This window comes from Bombus bifarius, unplaced genomic scaffold (assembly GCF_011952205.1).
Source record: "Bombus bifarius isolate JDL3187 unplaced genomic scaffold, Bbif_JDL3187 scf7180000009145, whole genome shotgun sequence".
Taxonomy (NCBI): Eukaryota; Metazoa; Arthropoda; class Insecta; order Hymenoptera; family Apidae; genus Bombus; species Bombus bifarius.
This window is the reverse complement of record NW_022884930.1, coordinates 1663479-1680151: the sequence shown is the minus strand read 5'-3', so window position 1 is coordinate 1680151 and position 16673 is coordinate 1663479. Positions and strand designations below refer to the sequence as shown.

The 16673-nt window shown below is 40.6% G+C and overlaps 1 protein-coding gene across 10 annotated transcripts; it reads left to right on the top strand.

Moving 5' to 3' along the window:
- Positions 1 to 83: 83 nt before the first annotated feature.
- LOC117213914 lies at positions 84 to 16636 on the top strand. 10 transcript variants are annotated; one of them, XM_033459613.1, is made up of 24 exons: positions 84 to 507; positions 595 to 1104; positions 2788 to 2849; positions 3608 to 3823; positions 3896 to 4808; positions 4942 to 5028; positions 5432 to 5719; positions 5845 to 5916; positions 6023 to 6143; positions 6350 to 6457; positions 7203 to 7314; positions 7415 to 7498; positions 7696 to 7908; positions 8007 to 8414; positions 8534 to 8698; positions 8779 to 9159; positions 9271 to 9418; positions 9544 to 9665; positions 9855 to 10769; positions 10866 to 11010; positions 11361 to 11421; positions 12700 to 13127; positions 14235 to 14548; positions 14681 to 16636. In XM_033459613.1, the coding sequence occupies exons 3-24, from the start codon at positions 2799 to 2801 to the stop codon at positions 15662 to 15664; spliced, it is 6336 nt and encodes a 2111-aa protein (XP_033315504.1). In that variant the 5' UTR covers positions 84 to 507; positions 595 to 1104; positions 2788 to 2798; the 3' UTR covers positions 15665 to 16636. The 10 variants fall into 10 exon arrangements, with proteins under 10 accessions (XP_033315504.1, XP_033315503.1, XP_033315505.1 ...); XM_033459612.1 differs by having other exon boundaries at positions 84 to 759; positions 853 to 1104; XM_033459614.1 differs by having other exon boundaries at positions 84 to 1104; positions 6026 to 6143.
- The last annotated feature ends 37 nt before the right edge of the window (positions 16637 to 16673 follow it).

Genomic DNA, 16673 nt, shown 5'->3' with positions numbered 1-16673 from the left:
AACTATCGGTATAGCACTGTACAAATACCTTTAACGTATAGATGTCGTTCGCAGAGATCGTGGAGGTATACGTTAAAAAAATAAGGAGATAAACGAGGATTGCACGATAGAGAAGGGAGTTAACTAACGCTGAGTGAGCGGTATTACGTACTAGTGGGGCAGTGAGGATGGCTCACGGTGGAAAGAAAAGGAAAGAATATGAAAGAAAGAAAATGTTAAAAGTAGAGGAAGACGGTTAGAATAATGGCGGGCACAAAAGTAGTGTTTCGTGACATTTTTTTCACAATGGCTCGAAATTAAATTACTTGCAAATTGTGCAAGAAATCGCAAAGTATATTCTTGAGCTTACTTTTTCTCAATTTCCAATGACGTCTACCTTTGCGAACTTTACTATCGTCACTGTGCTCGATTCTCTTAGGTCGCCATATTACTGTGCCGTGCCGTGTAGTATCGTACTGTGTCGTGGACGTTATTACTTTCGTACCAAGGCCCTACAAATATATTAAAGTAATTCGATATATCATTGCATTTAACGAGAATTGAAAATAAGATTAGCGGATATGGTTTGTACAGATTCGTTCGATTAATTTATAGCAAACGAGTGAATCGAAGCGTCGATTCGATTGACATGAGGTGCATTTATGGAAGACGGTCGACTGTTTATTCCGAAATATAAAATAAGAGAAGAAGATCGGTAATTGTTATCCTAAAGTGATCATACGGATACGTGTATCGCTCATTTATAATTATGTATCTGCTGTACGTATACGTATATTGTCTGTTTACGACCATGTGTCCGTTTGAAAATACATTGATATAAAAGGTAATTGTGACAAAACGTTTATCACAAAGAAGATTATGTCTTGGAAAACGAAGATCGTCTGCCGCCGACACATCTTTTATGGCGAGCATCTTCGTAGAAGCACATTGACCGAAGTCTCTTTTTTCGATTCGTCCGCGTATAGTTGGTGTGGATGGACTTTTTAAGAGAGAAGAAAAAAGTCAAAGGGATATCCCTAATTGATTTATCCCTGTATCAGGGAAAACGAGGGAGTAACGGCAAGGGCGCAGCGAACACTCGATGCACGACACTTCCTACTTAAGGTGTGTACTTGATGTACTATGTAGGTATTAGTAGTAGCTACATTTCTCTCTCTTTCTCTCTCTTTCCCTTTCTCCCTCTCCTCTCTCTCTCTCTCTCTCTTTCTCACTCTTTCGTGCGCTCGCGCGTGTACGCCACACTCAGGTACACCGTACACCTCTCCTTTTCTGCTTTCCTGCTTTCCTTCAGTTTTATTTTTCAAACATATGCAATATCATGCGTTGCTTTCAATAATATACGCTACTTCATTTATCCATCATTTTATATTTTATACGGTCGCCTAAAAAAGTTGATTGGCATTTGTGTCATATTCACGGAAATTGTGTTCGTTTCTTAAAAGACGGATAGAAATTCAAACGAAGTTGGGTACTCTTTAAGGAAACACTTTATAGTTGTTTGAAAAACTTATTGAACCAGTACTATGTAAACTTTGTTGAAGAATTAGGACAACCGTGTACTGTATATATATGTTTTCGTTAATACAGCAAAATAACGTAACTTCAGAGAAAACAGCCGAATGTATTCTTAGTTTCTTATCGTACGCTTATCATAATAATCGCGATCGTAAATATTAAACAATGTCGAACCGTTTCGTTCGTTTATCGGGGCTGCGAATCGGCCGGCATAATTCAAAAAATGAGCAAATAATTCGTACACTCATAGTCGATTCTATTCGAAAGGACAAGATTAAAAGGAAAAAGAACGTTTACCCTATACTATAATTTAATGTAGATGTAAACGCTAGCGAGAGAAATGTATTCTGAACGCGCAAAAAACACGTATCCAATATGAATAGAAAAACAGAAGAGGACAGCAGAATCTTTCATATTGGCTACCGCAATGAGCAAATTTCTATCTTCTATACGTAAAACTATGCGATGTTTTCGGTTAATCTCGATGGCCGACGAAACGATGATATCTGCGGCGTTCTAAAATACGATAAGGTTCAGTGGTAGGATAAAGAGAAAATCAAGCCGTTTAAAAACATTGGACGTGTTTGATCGTTCTACATATGTAAAATAGGTTATACGATTTGTTATTTTAACTCCTGCTGAGATCGAAAAATCTGTTATTTTATGTTATATAAACACCGTTATTTTTGTCTTTAAAGTTTTATGTGTATTACATTTTGTAGTTAACCTCGCTGTGCTATAGAATTACAAGATAATCGAGTTAAATCGACGTAACGAATTATTCGAACGAGTTTTCCTTTTTCTCGTGTCATGCAGGATAAGTAAATCAAGCGGGACAACGAAAGATATTTCTTTCTTTCTTTCTTTTTTTTTTTTTTTTTTCGGAATTATTATTCCGACCTGAGTAAATTATATCAAGAAAGTATGTCGCGTTACAGAGAAAGTAGAATGGCTCGCTGCTCAGCCGTGCTATGTGCGCGCGCGTATATACGTAGAGGTATGTACATATACGTGTGTACGTTAATTCCAATATGTATAGTACACTTTAGGAACGAAAAGCATACGACTGATAAGACAACTTTCGTACATTGTAAATATGCGGCGAAATCGTCGAAAAGCACTTGTTCTATAAATATTACGACGTAGAATCGAATACGATTGAATTCTCGATTACTTGTGGCAAATAGTATTCCCAATGTTTTTCACTTTGCCAACTTAAGATACTTTGGTAATACGAATGTACAATGACGCTAAATTATCGGTTGTTTTCAGGAAACGGCACAATGGCTGAGGACCGAAATAATTCCCAACGGTTGGTTAGGCAGGCGCACACGGTACGTAATACCAAACGATCGTGCCAAACTTCGATTCGGTTTATTTTAGTGAGCGAAGCTGGGAAACGCGCACTTTCCAGACATAGCGCGAGGGTGGGAAGGGAAGAAATTGAAAGGATCGAGTCACCGAGCGCTTTTCCAAGCGCTTCTTCACCATCGACATCTTTTACTTCATGCTTTCACGCTCATTAACTTTTCCTGCCATTTAACATGTCTTAATGTTTTTAAATTAGCAACTCCTTACGCCTGTCCTTACTTTCTACCGTGTTTTTCTTTTCGATACGCGTTTCTATTTCTTTTTCCTTTTTTTGCTTCGCCGATTCTTCCTTTTTCTTTCGATTATGCCTTGCTCTCGCATTGTTCGTCGTTGTTACTTTATAATAAAAAAAAAAAAAAAAAGGTTTTGTCGCAACAAGCAACATCAACGCTAATGCCTTGTTCTTATAATTGCACCAGTTGATCGGTAAGGCGCGATATTCCTCTTTTGCTGTTCATTTCTCCCGCCTTCTGTATTTTTCTGCACCTTTCTTCTCTTTTCTTTCTTGTTATCCACCGATACCGGAACACACGTCTATAAAGGGGGAGAAAGAGCAAGCAGCGGGGTTTGAAAAGGGGATCGTAGCGCTCGATCGTTTCAATATCTTGGAAACAAACTAAAGTAAAATCGTTAAAAATGGCATATATGCCTATGTGTGCGGACAGGATTCGTCTCAAGTTCAAGGTTGAAGAAAGAAGAGAAAGAATAGAATTTCTTTTAGATAGAACACGGTTCGTCACCGCCTCCAGTATCGACGCTTCCAACAGGATCAGGTGGTGGTGTCGGAACAATCGCTAGTGCGATAGCAACAACGGGAGGCGTTCAACGATACGATTCGCCACCCAGAGGTCCAAGAACGTTATTGTTGCGCCGCGGAGAAAATGGTTTTGGCTTTACCCTCCGTCATTTTATCGTTTACCCACCGGAGTCCTGTTGCGTGAGTATTCGTTTAAAATTGTCACTCAATTCGACAGGTTCTCGCCTTTCATAGAAAATGAATTTCCATTAGATGCTACCAGGACACGAACGAACGAGGATAGACGAGCCGATGGATACGATATTCGTGAAACAGGTACGTGGGAATTCGCCAGCAGCCGAAGCAGGATTACGTACAGGGGACAGGGTCGTTTCCGTCGACGGAAGACCAACGCGCGGTGAGCAATACGCGAAAGTAGTTCAACGTATCCAGCAGGCGGGCCCCTGGCTACGACTTCTCGTGGTCTCCAAAGAGGACGATATCTTGCAAAGATATTTCGGTGAAACTGCTCATAATCCTGAAACCAATCAACGACCGCGTCTTCGTTCTCCGGAGAGAAGTGGACACAGGCAACGCAGATCAGTCAGTATGATTCCCAGCTTGTCGCCAAGAACAAGACAGTCTTGGGTTTGTCCCGCACGAAGCTCGATGCCGACACCGCTGTGTCAAGATCAAGATTCACCTCGACAGCTGATCGACGACAGCGTAGGAATCATCGATAAACATCAGCAACAATTGCAACGAAACATCGCTAAATCGAACATTTTTGTTGGAACCCTGACGAGAATACACGAAAATATCGCAAGCGCTGGCACTTTACCCGGTGAACGGCAATCGATAGATACGAAAAATGGTACTTCTTCTCTGCCTTCGTCTCCTGGACCTGAAAAGAAAGTAAATGATAAATTTCCGATACTACCGCAAGGACTTCAAATCGTATCGAAGCGAGCGAAACAGTTCGAGTCAGGGCGATTATTAAGCGACGACGATGAACCGACTGGTGATCGAATCAGCCTCTACAAAAGCGAGCTGTCGAGATTATCGACTAAGCATAGCGTGCCGAACGTTGCCGTTAGAAGAAGGGAATTTGAATCGAAAGCCGAAGCTCAAGAACCGAGAAGAATACCACCTGTGCCAACCAGGGAAACCAAATCATTGGATAGTGGTAAGTTTTCGCATTTGTTTCTTCCTTCTTTCTGTTTTGCTAATCGAAAGATACGTTTATCGTGGGATTACGAATAAAATGACCTGATTCTTTGATTATTGTACATTCTTAATATACTACTGTGAATATCTAGGTAGCGGATTAAAAGGCAACAGAATAATACCTGTAGGCAGCAAACACATCCACTGTGAACCGCCGGGCAACTATAACACGTTAGAAGGTAGAAGAGAGAGTCGATTTAGTTAAATGTTGTGTTTGTGCCGGTGTATTTCTCTTTTCTCACTTATTCACTAATTTACTGATTCACCCATCTCTTTAATCCTTCTCCGCCCTTTTATCAGTCTTACTTCCATACATACGCACATCCTTCCTTCCTCTCTCTCTCTCTCTCCCTCTATCTCTCTCTCTATTGTTTTTGTACCGTTCCAGTGTCCGTCGCACAGCTTTTAATGTTGTGCTACTACATTGCTCTGGCCAAGCACGAGGTTTACTTGTTTCGTAGGCATACATACACGTTTTTGTACGTTCGACGCCATGATATTAAAAACTTACTAATAACTTGAGACATTGGTTCGATTTCAAAAGTACTCTAGTGTTTTGTTATTTTCGCATGATTTATATAGAGACACCCAATACGAGAATCACAGACGGGGAAACAGTACGGCCGAGGATTCGTAGCAACAGCGCTGAATCATGGGAATCTACTAGTACGAGCAATTTGTTAAATACCGTTAGACTTCACTGGTTTCAACGACAGGACGATACCGAACGAAAGCGAGATACGAACGGAAATGACAATAGCGTTTACGTTGATGCAACTAATATATGCGATGGAAAGGAGAAAATTGTCGAGAAAGGGTCTAGAAGACAACAACAGGATGGTTACGCGCAAATCATCAAAGCCGAATCTGGTTAGTTTTTTTCGTGTTATTTTATTTTCTTTTCCTTTCGTAAATCCGACGAAGTTACATCATCTTAATTCGAAATAATCGATTAAAAGAGGTATAATTAATTAATGATTTTGGCTGATTCAAAGGTGTATTGCCATCGGATAATGATATGCACAATAACGAAGTTGTATTCAGGCGGCAAAAGAATACGCAGATTGGTATGTATTTGTATCTATGTTTATATTTGTATAAGTATCAAGTATCGATAAGTTTAACGAATCAACCTGCTCACCAAAGAAATTTGTCTTCGTTTGTTTTCTTTAGCAGACGAAGATCGTGCCACAAGAAGGGTGTCCTACTTGAAAGCAACTTGGGGCGAACGAATTCATGTCGACAGTGATTTGGAACTAAGCGACTCCGAGCCTATTACCCATACTTCTAGAAGGTAAGTTGAGGAGATCGCTGCCACCATACATAGAAGCTTTTTTCTTTAGGTCTATCCACCTATGTTTCTTTTTCCTTCTCTCTGTCGTGTACGGGGTATAGCGTCTTTCTATGATGTTTGGGGTGTGGATCACTTGCCTGTCGTAGTATATCGTAGTTGATCATTCGCGAGTGTACATCAAGTTCTGCCTCCGTCCATATTTTCAGCATTCATAAGAGATGGCGGCTACCGCTACTTCCAAACGATATAGCATCGCTGCGTCGCATCTTCGAGGAAGTGACTCAATCGACGAGTTTAAACAAAAATATTAATCGGTGAGGATAGTACTATGCAGAACTGGAAAGAAGACTATCGGGATGGCACAAGGGCAAGAGGGATAGTCTGCTAATTTCCCTCATTAGACAATACAAATTTTAGAGTAATACGTCGCATGTGTATGAGATTAAGGTGGACCTAACGTATTACGATCAATCGGATGTCCGCATTCTTTCCGCTCGTTTTCTTTTCAATTCTGCACTGTACATGTTGAGAAAATTACAAAGATGGTGTATTCTGTTTTCGCAACCGTCTTGTCTTTTACCGCGTTTTCGTTATAAACGTGTCCTAAATACATGGTATATTTCCTCGTTACCGGTTGCGATTGAGCGCAACATATTAATACACTTATCGCTCGATTTAACTGCTTCGTTTCTAACAACAGTAATCACTAATCACTAATCATTCGTGTTTGTAGAAACGCGTATTAATTTCATCCTATACCTTCGCTGTATTTGTGTTTGTAGCTGGTACATATTGTTGGTTGGAAATAGAATTCTATGATCGATAGTGTTGGTAACGAAAGATGAAGGAAAAGAGAATCGCGTCGCCGAATTGTCCAAATGCATTCGCTCCTTTTGCTCTTTTCATTGTTATCGTCCCTTTCGCTCTTTTCGCTCTTTTCGCTAGTCTTATCGTGTACGATTAATATGGAAAAAGAATTGATCACGAAATTTCTTGATCAATTAGACAAATGTATGACAATAGTTATCGTATTAAAGAAAGTACACTGGACTTTTTCAGCGGCAATTCTATTTGTACTGGCCGGGAAGCAGCGACTGGCATTATAAAAGACATCGGACAAGTGGAACGAGAGGGACCTTTACATGTCAAATTTACTGTACTTGATGGCAAGGTAATGATATACATATTATGTATATACAGGTTCACTGATTGTGATCTATGTAACCAGATGCATTTAATCATGTCGTTTCTTACGTTTTATTAAATTTCAGCGATCTTCCGATCGATCATGGAAACAGCTATGGGGTGTTCTTCGCGGACCGATTCTCTTCTTTTATAAGGATCGTCAAAATCAGGTATTCAAAAAGCAATATGTATTTTCAAGTTGATCAAATTTAAGATTACGATCTATAAAATTTGTATATTATTATTATTTACTATATACAGTCCTTGCCTATCCGCTTGGGATAGACTTTTGGCTTTACTTTTCTCTCTGATATAAATTTTTATATAAATGTAATATATGTATACATTTGTTTTTGATTTTTTTTAGAGTCCTTCGTTATCCTGCGACGGCGAAAATGTAGCTCAAAGCGTAGATGTGAGATGTTCTCTTGTAGATATCGCGGAGGATTATACGAAACGTAAACACGTATTACGGTTAGCAAATCCGAACGCAGAAGTTTTGCTACAGACCGAAGACGCAGCGTCTATGGCGCTTTGGCTACGAGCTCTACATGAACATGCTGCTGCTGAAAAACCGTCCGTAAGTTAAGATGTTACAACCTGTAATCCTCATTTATTAAACTGTAACCTGTGTAACAAGTCACTCAAGCGTTAGTTTTGTTTTGTTTTGTATTTTAGGAAATTGCTCATAATAGTACTTTGAAGCAACAAGCTGTCCCGCAAACTCCAGGTCCCACCAGCAGTTCTTCAACGTGTCAAACAACCACGAATGCTAGTCCAATGACAATGTCGACTGGTAGTAGTAGTGGTGGTCAGCGATTAAGCCCCCTTCCAGGACATAAAGGCATCAAGAAATTAACTTCGTTTAGGAACAGATCTCCGACTGGACAATCACCGATAAACAAGACTCGAAAACCGAGTCAAACGATCGATAGTTTGGTTTCTCCAAAGACCAAGACATGGAAGGGTAGAGTCGCAAAACAATTGCGGAGAATGCACGGACAAACGGGATCTCCTTCTTCACCAACAACGCAATTACCACCAGAGGGTGCTACCTTCAAAGTACCGCTTGAACTTTGCCCACCGGTAATTGCTTTAATCTCTCTCTATTATTTTATTACTCGTATTTTCTTCGGTTAACGACAAACTTTCTTACTAAACTCATATTCTAATTGACTAAACTAAATTTTTTCGTTCTCGAATAGTCATCTTTCTCGGAATACGTGCCATTGATCGTTGAAATGTGCACGAGCATCGTCGAAGCGAGGGGTCTCGAAGTGGTCGGTATTTATAGAGTACCCGGTAACACTGCCGCTATTTCACATTTAACTGACAGCGTGAACAAAGGATTCGAAAATATCAATCTTCAGGTAAAAATATTACATCGTCATGCAGAACGATTATTCTATTATTACATTACTGATCATTCGGTTTATCTTGCTGCTTCTAGGATCCTAGATGGAGCGATGTAAACGTAATATCTTCTCTTTTGAAGTCGTTCTTTCGACAGCTCCCAGATTCACTACTCACCGCAGAATTATACCCTATGTTTATCGATGCCGATAAAGTCGAGGATCCTCAAAGAAGAATGACAACGATAAGGAAGTTGCTCAGGGATCTTCCGGAACATCACTTTGAAACTCTCAAGTATTTGATGTTTCATTTGAAAAGAATAGTCGAACATAGCGAGGTTAATAAGATGGAGGCAAAGAATTTGGCCATTGTGTTTGGTCCTACGTTAGTTAGAGCCAGTGGTTCCAGAGACAATATGGTTACTATGGTTACTGATATGTCGCATCAGTGTCGAATTGTTGAAAGCTTATTAAACAACGTATGTACCTAATCTATGATATTTTTAGTTCTGTTCATATAAACAAGGATGAAACGACGAAAGAGAAGCACTTTTTGACTGGAATATTGATGATTAAACACCTGGTTATAGGTCGATTGGTTCTTTTCGGATGATGATTTGGACGATTTAAGTCGACTGAGCGTGAATCTCAGTCTTCCAGCTGACACTAGCGAGATCGAGACTACAACGTCGAGTAATAATCATAATCTCTTGTTGAACAACATTCAGAAAGTCGAAGGTACGATTTATAAATGGTCCACTTTTGATTGTTATTCTTCGATATATTTGATTCTGCGTTGCAACGATACATTTTTCATATTTCTATACTTTAATGTCGTTTTAAATTTTGTATGAACGAAATAGGACGCGAAATGGCATCTGCTAAGGACATTGTATCATCTATTATATCCGCTGCTAATCGAAAAATACAAAGAAGAAGGAAATGTCAAGACGAGACGGATAACGAAACTCACGAAGTCGATAAGGTTTGGTTTTATGTGAGAGATATAAATGTTTGACTGTACACGTACTTATATTTGATTTAATTAATTTCCACAACGTAATGGTGACGATTTGTTACGATTTGTTACGATTTACGTTAACGTACACTTACGTAGACTAACGCATATTAACGCATTCTAACTGTTGCAATATCGCGTTTGTTTCATATTTAGCTGAGGATGAAACAAGAAGCAGAAAACCTTCAAAATCGGCGAAGTATGGCATTGAACGAGAGGCAATGTTCGGTCAGTGAGATCGTTTTAATGCACGAAAGTCAGAGTCAGTCGAATCGTTCCATCGATCGTTGCGACCGGTCACCGACGCTTGATCAGGCTGCCATTACTAGCTCAAGTATCGGTGGTTCCGATGTCATAGCTGATTGCACAATTAATAACCGTGATTGCACGTTAAACAGTCACGATGATGTTTCTTCGGAGAAATCGAACAGATATTTAAATCGTATGGTAGAGTCGGTTCCATCAATTCAACCGACTCATCGCTCGGCCGTCTCGTCGGCTTCAGAGTCTTCCCGACTCTCTAGCGAGACTGGCCTGAGCTGCTTCGATGCAAGTTCGACGCTTTCCAGCGCTTCGAACGACACCAAACAAAGCAATGACGAGGTTACGATAAGAACGTATGCTGGATTGAGCGCGTCTACTCAAGAACGTATACGAAGATTTGAACAGGAAACAAAGGCAATGTTACAGAGGGATCGGAATCGACAAAGACGCGAAGCTGAAAGGAGAGAAGAAGAGAGACGAAGAATCGAGATGGAATGGCAATTGGCTAAACGTGAAATGGAAAACGACGATCTGCTCGACAGTATAGTAGACACAACCGTGACAACACCTACTACTTATCTTTCATCCACGACAAGACTTTCTAGTTTTAACGACAGGCTTGCCGATAAATCTTTCCTCGATATCGGTTCCCGATCGACTGCTCGAATGCCGTCTTTATCGATAGCTGTGCAGCAACAACCCACGCCCGTTAGACGGGTGTCGCAACTCGCAGACGAACCTGCTACGATTCTGCCCTCGGAGAACGTCTCGAACACTATTATAAAGAAATTGAAAACCGATTCAGAGGTAAGCAGTTCGATTACAATTGAAAGAACAAATATTTGCGAATATAACAAGACACCTGTTATTTTACCATTATTACTGGGTTCTTGAAATTTGTAGCAGTCACTGGAAAAATCTACGACGCTACCACCAATTCGTTATGGCAGTTTGGATTCTCTGCACGAAACACACAACATTTCTCAGTCGTCGCTCTCACCGACCAATCAACAACGGAAACCCCTTTCCAGTGATGTCTCGGACGATGGTTAGTATCGATATATCAACTATTTTCCTGTGATATTCGTATTGTGTCCATATCCTTGTTTTATTTTTCTAAACTGGAACCTAAACTGAAAGCTATAGTGTGAAGCTTGTCTTTGAATCTCCTGGGTGTATATTTTGTTGTTGGTTGATCCTCCTTAATTATTCTCAATTATCGAAATACGAACTAGTCGAAAGAAACGAATGAGCGATACGTGCGCGATATCAATGTTGTCAAGTGTTCCGACACTGACGATTATCACGAAACGTTAACTCTCATCCTACCTATGTATTTATTCTCTTTATATTTTTCTCTATCTAACGTTGCTTCTCCGACGCTCTTGGTGAGTGTAGCTGGATCTTGTTTTCTACAATGGACTCAGAAGATTCTGACCATTAACAAAAAGCTTTCTAGGTACTCTTTATTTGTTCTTTCTACTCTTTAACAGATCTTTACGAGTAACCGTCCGATATTGCACGATAGATGCATACGGTTATTTTCTTTAACTTTATATCTTTCTACAGACATTTCGAGGTTGTTGTTTCTCTTCTTTCCCTCTTTCTTTTTTCCATTACTAGCTCTTGTTCAATATTATAATATTTTCGCGAAAAGCCGACGATACAACCGGGCAACGATGGCACATTGCATTTTATGTAGATCGAAAGCACCTTGCTACGAAATTGTTTTTTATTTTTTTCGTTTCGTGCATGCTAATATGTATAACTAGCTCTATCTCTATGAATATCGAATGTCAAGTTGATTAAGCTTGATCGATTAATCGGTTGTGCGCTATTGAGATAAGTTTCAACGTGCACACTGTGATTATCAAACTTATATTTTGTTTTTCTCGAATCAGATTCGATGATTTTAAAACACGCGATCGGCTATTTACCTTCAAAGCTTTTTCTTCGCATCTGCATGTAACGTACTAAAGACGACAATGTCGAAAGAACAAAAATAAAAAAAAAAAAAAGAAAAAGAAACAGGACTATTCGTCGGGTACCGCAGCTTGATCGCTTGCTCGCTGAATTGTTCGCTTTTGATCTTGGCGTTGAAACTGCCTCCTGCTCGTTCTTCGAACGAGTCTCACCTAAACTCTCGGTGTATTACCTACTATAGTATCTGTAATTAGATGTGACCGTGCAATATCTTAAATGTACAAAGTATCTTTATAGTTTTCTATATTTCCCTTTCTATTTTTTCGTCTTTCTGGAACACGATAAAATCCTATTTACAATGTATGCGTGTACGTGTGTTTGTTTGTTTGTGCGTGTGTGCGTGCGTGCATGCGTGCGTGTTTGCGCGAGTTCAATCAGGAATATTAAATACGAAAGAAGAGACGTGTAAAGCCGAGTGAAAAGTCGCGAATACGCGAATACGCGATAGTCCGATACGAACTGAAAGAGTAGAGAAGAAAACAGCGAAACGAGAAGGTGGTGTCAAATGAAAGAAAAGTAAAGAGGAAATAGATTCTATGGAGGAAGGTATATTAGAGGTAGATCGATCTGTAATCGATTGGAAGATGAAGGAAAGAAGCCGAGAGGGTGTAAAAGTGTGGAAGAGGGGCAGGGGCAGACTCCTCGCTTTCGTGTTCGTTCGATGGTTTGCTCGTTTGTCACTGCCAGAAGCTGTTAGTACATGTTCTCGATGGGGTGTCGATTATGACGATGCGAATGCGTTGAACACTCTTAGGCAAACGGCAAATCCCGGTTTCTGGTGGTACATATCGTCTCACCTACATGGTACCGCAAGCCCCTCTGGTTCCGCCACGAAGACACCGGGCCCATCGTCAATGCCAATGTCCATGCCGATGTCAATACCAATGTCAATGCCAATATCAATGCCGATGTCAATGCCAATGCCAATGCCAATGCCAATGTCGATGCCGATGCCAGGGCGAATGCGAGTGCCAGGGCCAGTGTCAGTGTCAGACGCAGCCGACATCGATGTTGTGCAACGATCATCGACACCCATCGCATCCTCCTCGGGAGTATCACCGGCCTCGGAGCCCTCCGAATTCTCGGAGCCTATCGAGCCCGTCGAGCAGTCACCACCGCGAGGGGTGTCTTCGGGCTCAGGGGCCGGATTGTCTTCCAAGACTATAAACAGGTTCCTTCGAGGTAAATTACTTCGTCTGCCAATAGGAATACCAAGTCGTAAACTGCTCGACTATGGTTGTGACTCGCTCACACGAATGGCTTTACACTCTTTATTTCTGCTAAACGCACGTTAACGAAACATCTGTCCTCCTACTCCGACTTTTATTTATCTTTATCGCTTTGTCTCTGTCTCTTTCGCTCATGACATCTCCGTCATTCGAACGCTCCGTTGGTTATCGCGATGGCTGGCTGTTTGTCTATCCGTCTGGCTGTCTGTCTATTATCCTTTGCTTTCGATAAAGATACTTCTTATCGATCAAAATCTCTATACGTACTACGATTATTGCTCCCTTTCTCTTTTTTTTTTTCTTTTTTTGTTTTTCCTAATGTTTCCAAGTTCTAGATTGTCGCTACTGGGAGAAGAAAGAAACGGCATTTTCTGTTATTCGATGCTTTCTCATCGCTGCACGATATCCTTTTCATTTGTTTCTTTGATTTCTATACACACCGAAGATGGCAAGATGATAATATTCAACGTTATTTGTGTTTTCCTTTCCTTCTCCTTTGTTTTACATCCTTTCTCCCTTCATTTCCTCTCGTTCTTTCCCCATGTTTCCCTACGTGTCGTACTTTTGTTGCGTCTGCTCTTCGCTTCAATTAAGATATGCTAATCGATCGAGGTATCATCGTGGTTTAATTGTATTCGACGCGACATGCCGAGGGGTAACAGAAATTGAAGATTAAGAATATCAAGATGAGAGTAGCGAAGGGTTAAACGGATATGCGACAGTTTTTGATACTGACCAATCGTTATCAGTTGCTGGCAGTAATACCGCGTAGCAAGAACGACGATAGAAATGCAGTTTACGCAAATTGTGACTCGTAGTTGCTGTTTCATCCACATAACAATACCTTCCTAACGAACGGCTCAAGCTCGTTATCACGCTCGTTGTTTGCTGTTACGCGAACGACCATAATTTTATTTTGCGGTCGAGGACAATCACGACCATCGTTCGATGCTTTGTGTGTGTTTCTCGTTGAACCGTTCGCTTCCGATTTAATATACAGGTATCACGGTGATCGGTAAGATGGACGTGTTTCTATTAAAGCGAATCGATTGAATTGCAGGTAGCGATTTGCTGACCAGCTTGACGACCACGTTCGATCGTAAATGGAAGTCCCTGGTAAACTCGTCGAATCAAACGATTCGTGGATCCGCTACGGAGAATCTGTCTCTCAGCGACGAGGACGCTGCGATAACGCGAGACTCGCAAAACTTGCGAAATCAACGAGGAGGAGGAGGAGGAGGAGGAGGAGGGTTACGAGAAGAGAAAGAAGAACACAAAACAGCTTGTCCTCAATCATGCTCGATTGAAACCTATCGGGATCCGAGCCTCCATAAAACATCTATCGAAAAGCATCAATACGTTCGTCAAAAAAATGCAAGTATACACTCCAAGTCAAAGCGAATTAATGAAATTGAATAAAATTTAGTGTAATCGTATAGCATCCATAGCACATATGCGCAGGTACATTCACTTACTCATACCATTGGTTGTTTTACTCGTGCGCAGGATGCTCCGGAAAAGGATACGGATTCATCGGTAACAGAGAATAGCAGCGTCGATCGACCGGATAATACCGATATGCCGGATAACGATCGAAGCGCTAACGTACGAAAAAGGGTCGAACCGAAACAAGAGCAATTACGATCGAGCAAGGAAACAACGACCACGGCAACGACGACAGTTTACGAAGCAAGTTTAGCTGCGAACGAACCGCAAGAATGCTGTAGGCACGAGAAGGAGACATCGGTGTTAGCGCAAAATGGTGGTAAAGCGATCGACGATGTGAAAGATTTTCGACACGATGTCGATTCGGCGAATTACTCGAACAAGCTCGAAAAATTTGAAAGTCTGACAAATTGCGAAGTCAGATCGCGGCTGAAAAGATCTGAATCTTTAAATAAGAGATCTGAAAATACCTCGTCCAAGTTGAAGAGGTCTGAAAGTTTGAACAAACATTCTGTCGAGAGGCTCTCGTCCCCGACCAATGGCAAGTTGAAACGCTCTGAAAGTTTGAACAAGCATTCGGAGAGATCCGATTCTCCGAACAGTAAGTTAAAGCGATCGGAGTCGCTGACAAAAACTGAAAAAACTGAGTGTAATATTAGCAAGAGACGACAATCCGTTAGAAAAGATAGTGCGACGAAATTAAAACGAAAAAATGGTATGCCCGAACGATCGATCAAGCGCAGGCACACTGTGGGCGGTACCAAGGATTTCGACAAAGTACATTGGTTGGATAATAAACTGCAAGTCGAGGCTGAGAGAGTGGTGAGAAACGAATATAGACCGAAGAAAAGCCAATTGAGAACAAGTTCTCCGGATTTAAGTACTGGTCGTATCGGTCTTACCGATACTAGTTTCCTCATCGAGGTCAGTTTTCGTGGCCCGAGCAACGTCGTTTTTAACGTGACTAACGCTCGTCCGCAGTCTTTACCGGATACTAGTTTGACTTCTAAAGTGTTTAAAGTACCTCTGGAGAGTCACGTGTAACGAACACGACGTAAGGTAAGGGGCAACGAAGAAAAAACAGAAGCGAAGCGAATACGAAGCGAAAAGAAATTACCGTGAACGTCGATATTTCGCTTATCGCGAGCACCGAAACGCGACGTTTCTTTTTTTTACATCGCAGCGTGTCAATTATTTACGTACCGTACTTGTAACCCAAGCGCGATTGTGTGCAATTTTTTGTACATATAACGTATATGTATATAGATTATATAGTGTGTAATTAAAAATTATAATTCTGAATGTTCTATAAGTGGTGCGCGTATGTGGCACCATTTGGTGCGTATGTATATTGCCCACTCTTAATAGCGTTACATAATATCGGATTAATATCGGAACAAGCGTTGTAACCCATAGATTTTCTACTTCTTGCAATTAGTGTAACCGAATACGATACGATTATACACATCGGCTGTGTGATGTCGGTCAATATCATCGACATTTATCATCTGTCTATACTATTTTAGACGTATGTATTTCCAGAATGGCAACGATTCGCTAATATACGTTGCTCATCTTCCCAGAACGAGTACTACTCGTTTCATCGATTATATACCCGTATACAGACTGGATTTGTTTGTACGTTTAACACGAACGCGAACGAACGGTGGTATTTCTTTTATTTGATCAAACGTGGTTTTATTATTGAATGTAATAGATCGATAAGATCGCGAGATCATGTAAGGCAGCTTACGAGCCTGACAATCTTAGATTTATAAGATTTTCTTAGACTTGTAAATACTTATAGACACGAATGTAAGTACGTAACGAATGAAACTGTAGACCGGCGATAAAGCGATATTTATTTTAAATCCGTAACAATCGTGATACTATTATTTATTGAATATGCGAGATACCTGGAATTGGAACAAGTATGTATTATCTACGAGTACATGGTATCGAATTTGTAAATAAATCTTATATATTGCTAAATTAAAAACCAATTCAACTTGTTAATTAGTAGATATTCTCAATCTTCTCCCGCATAAACTTA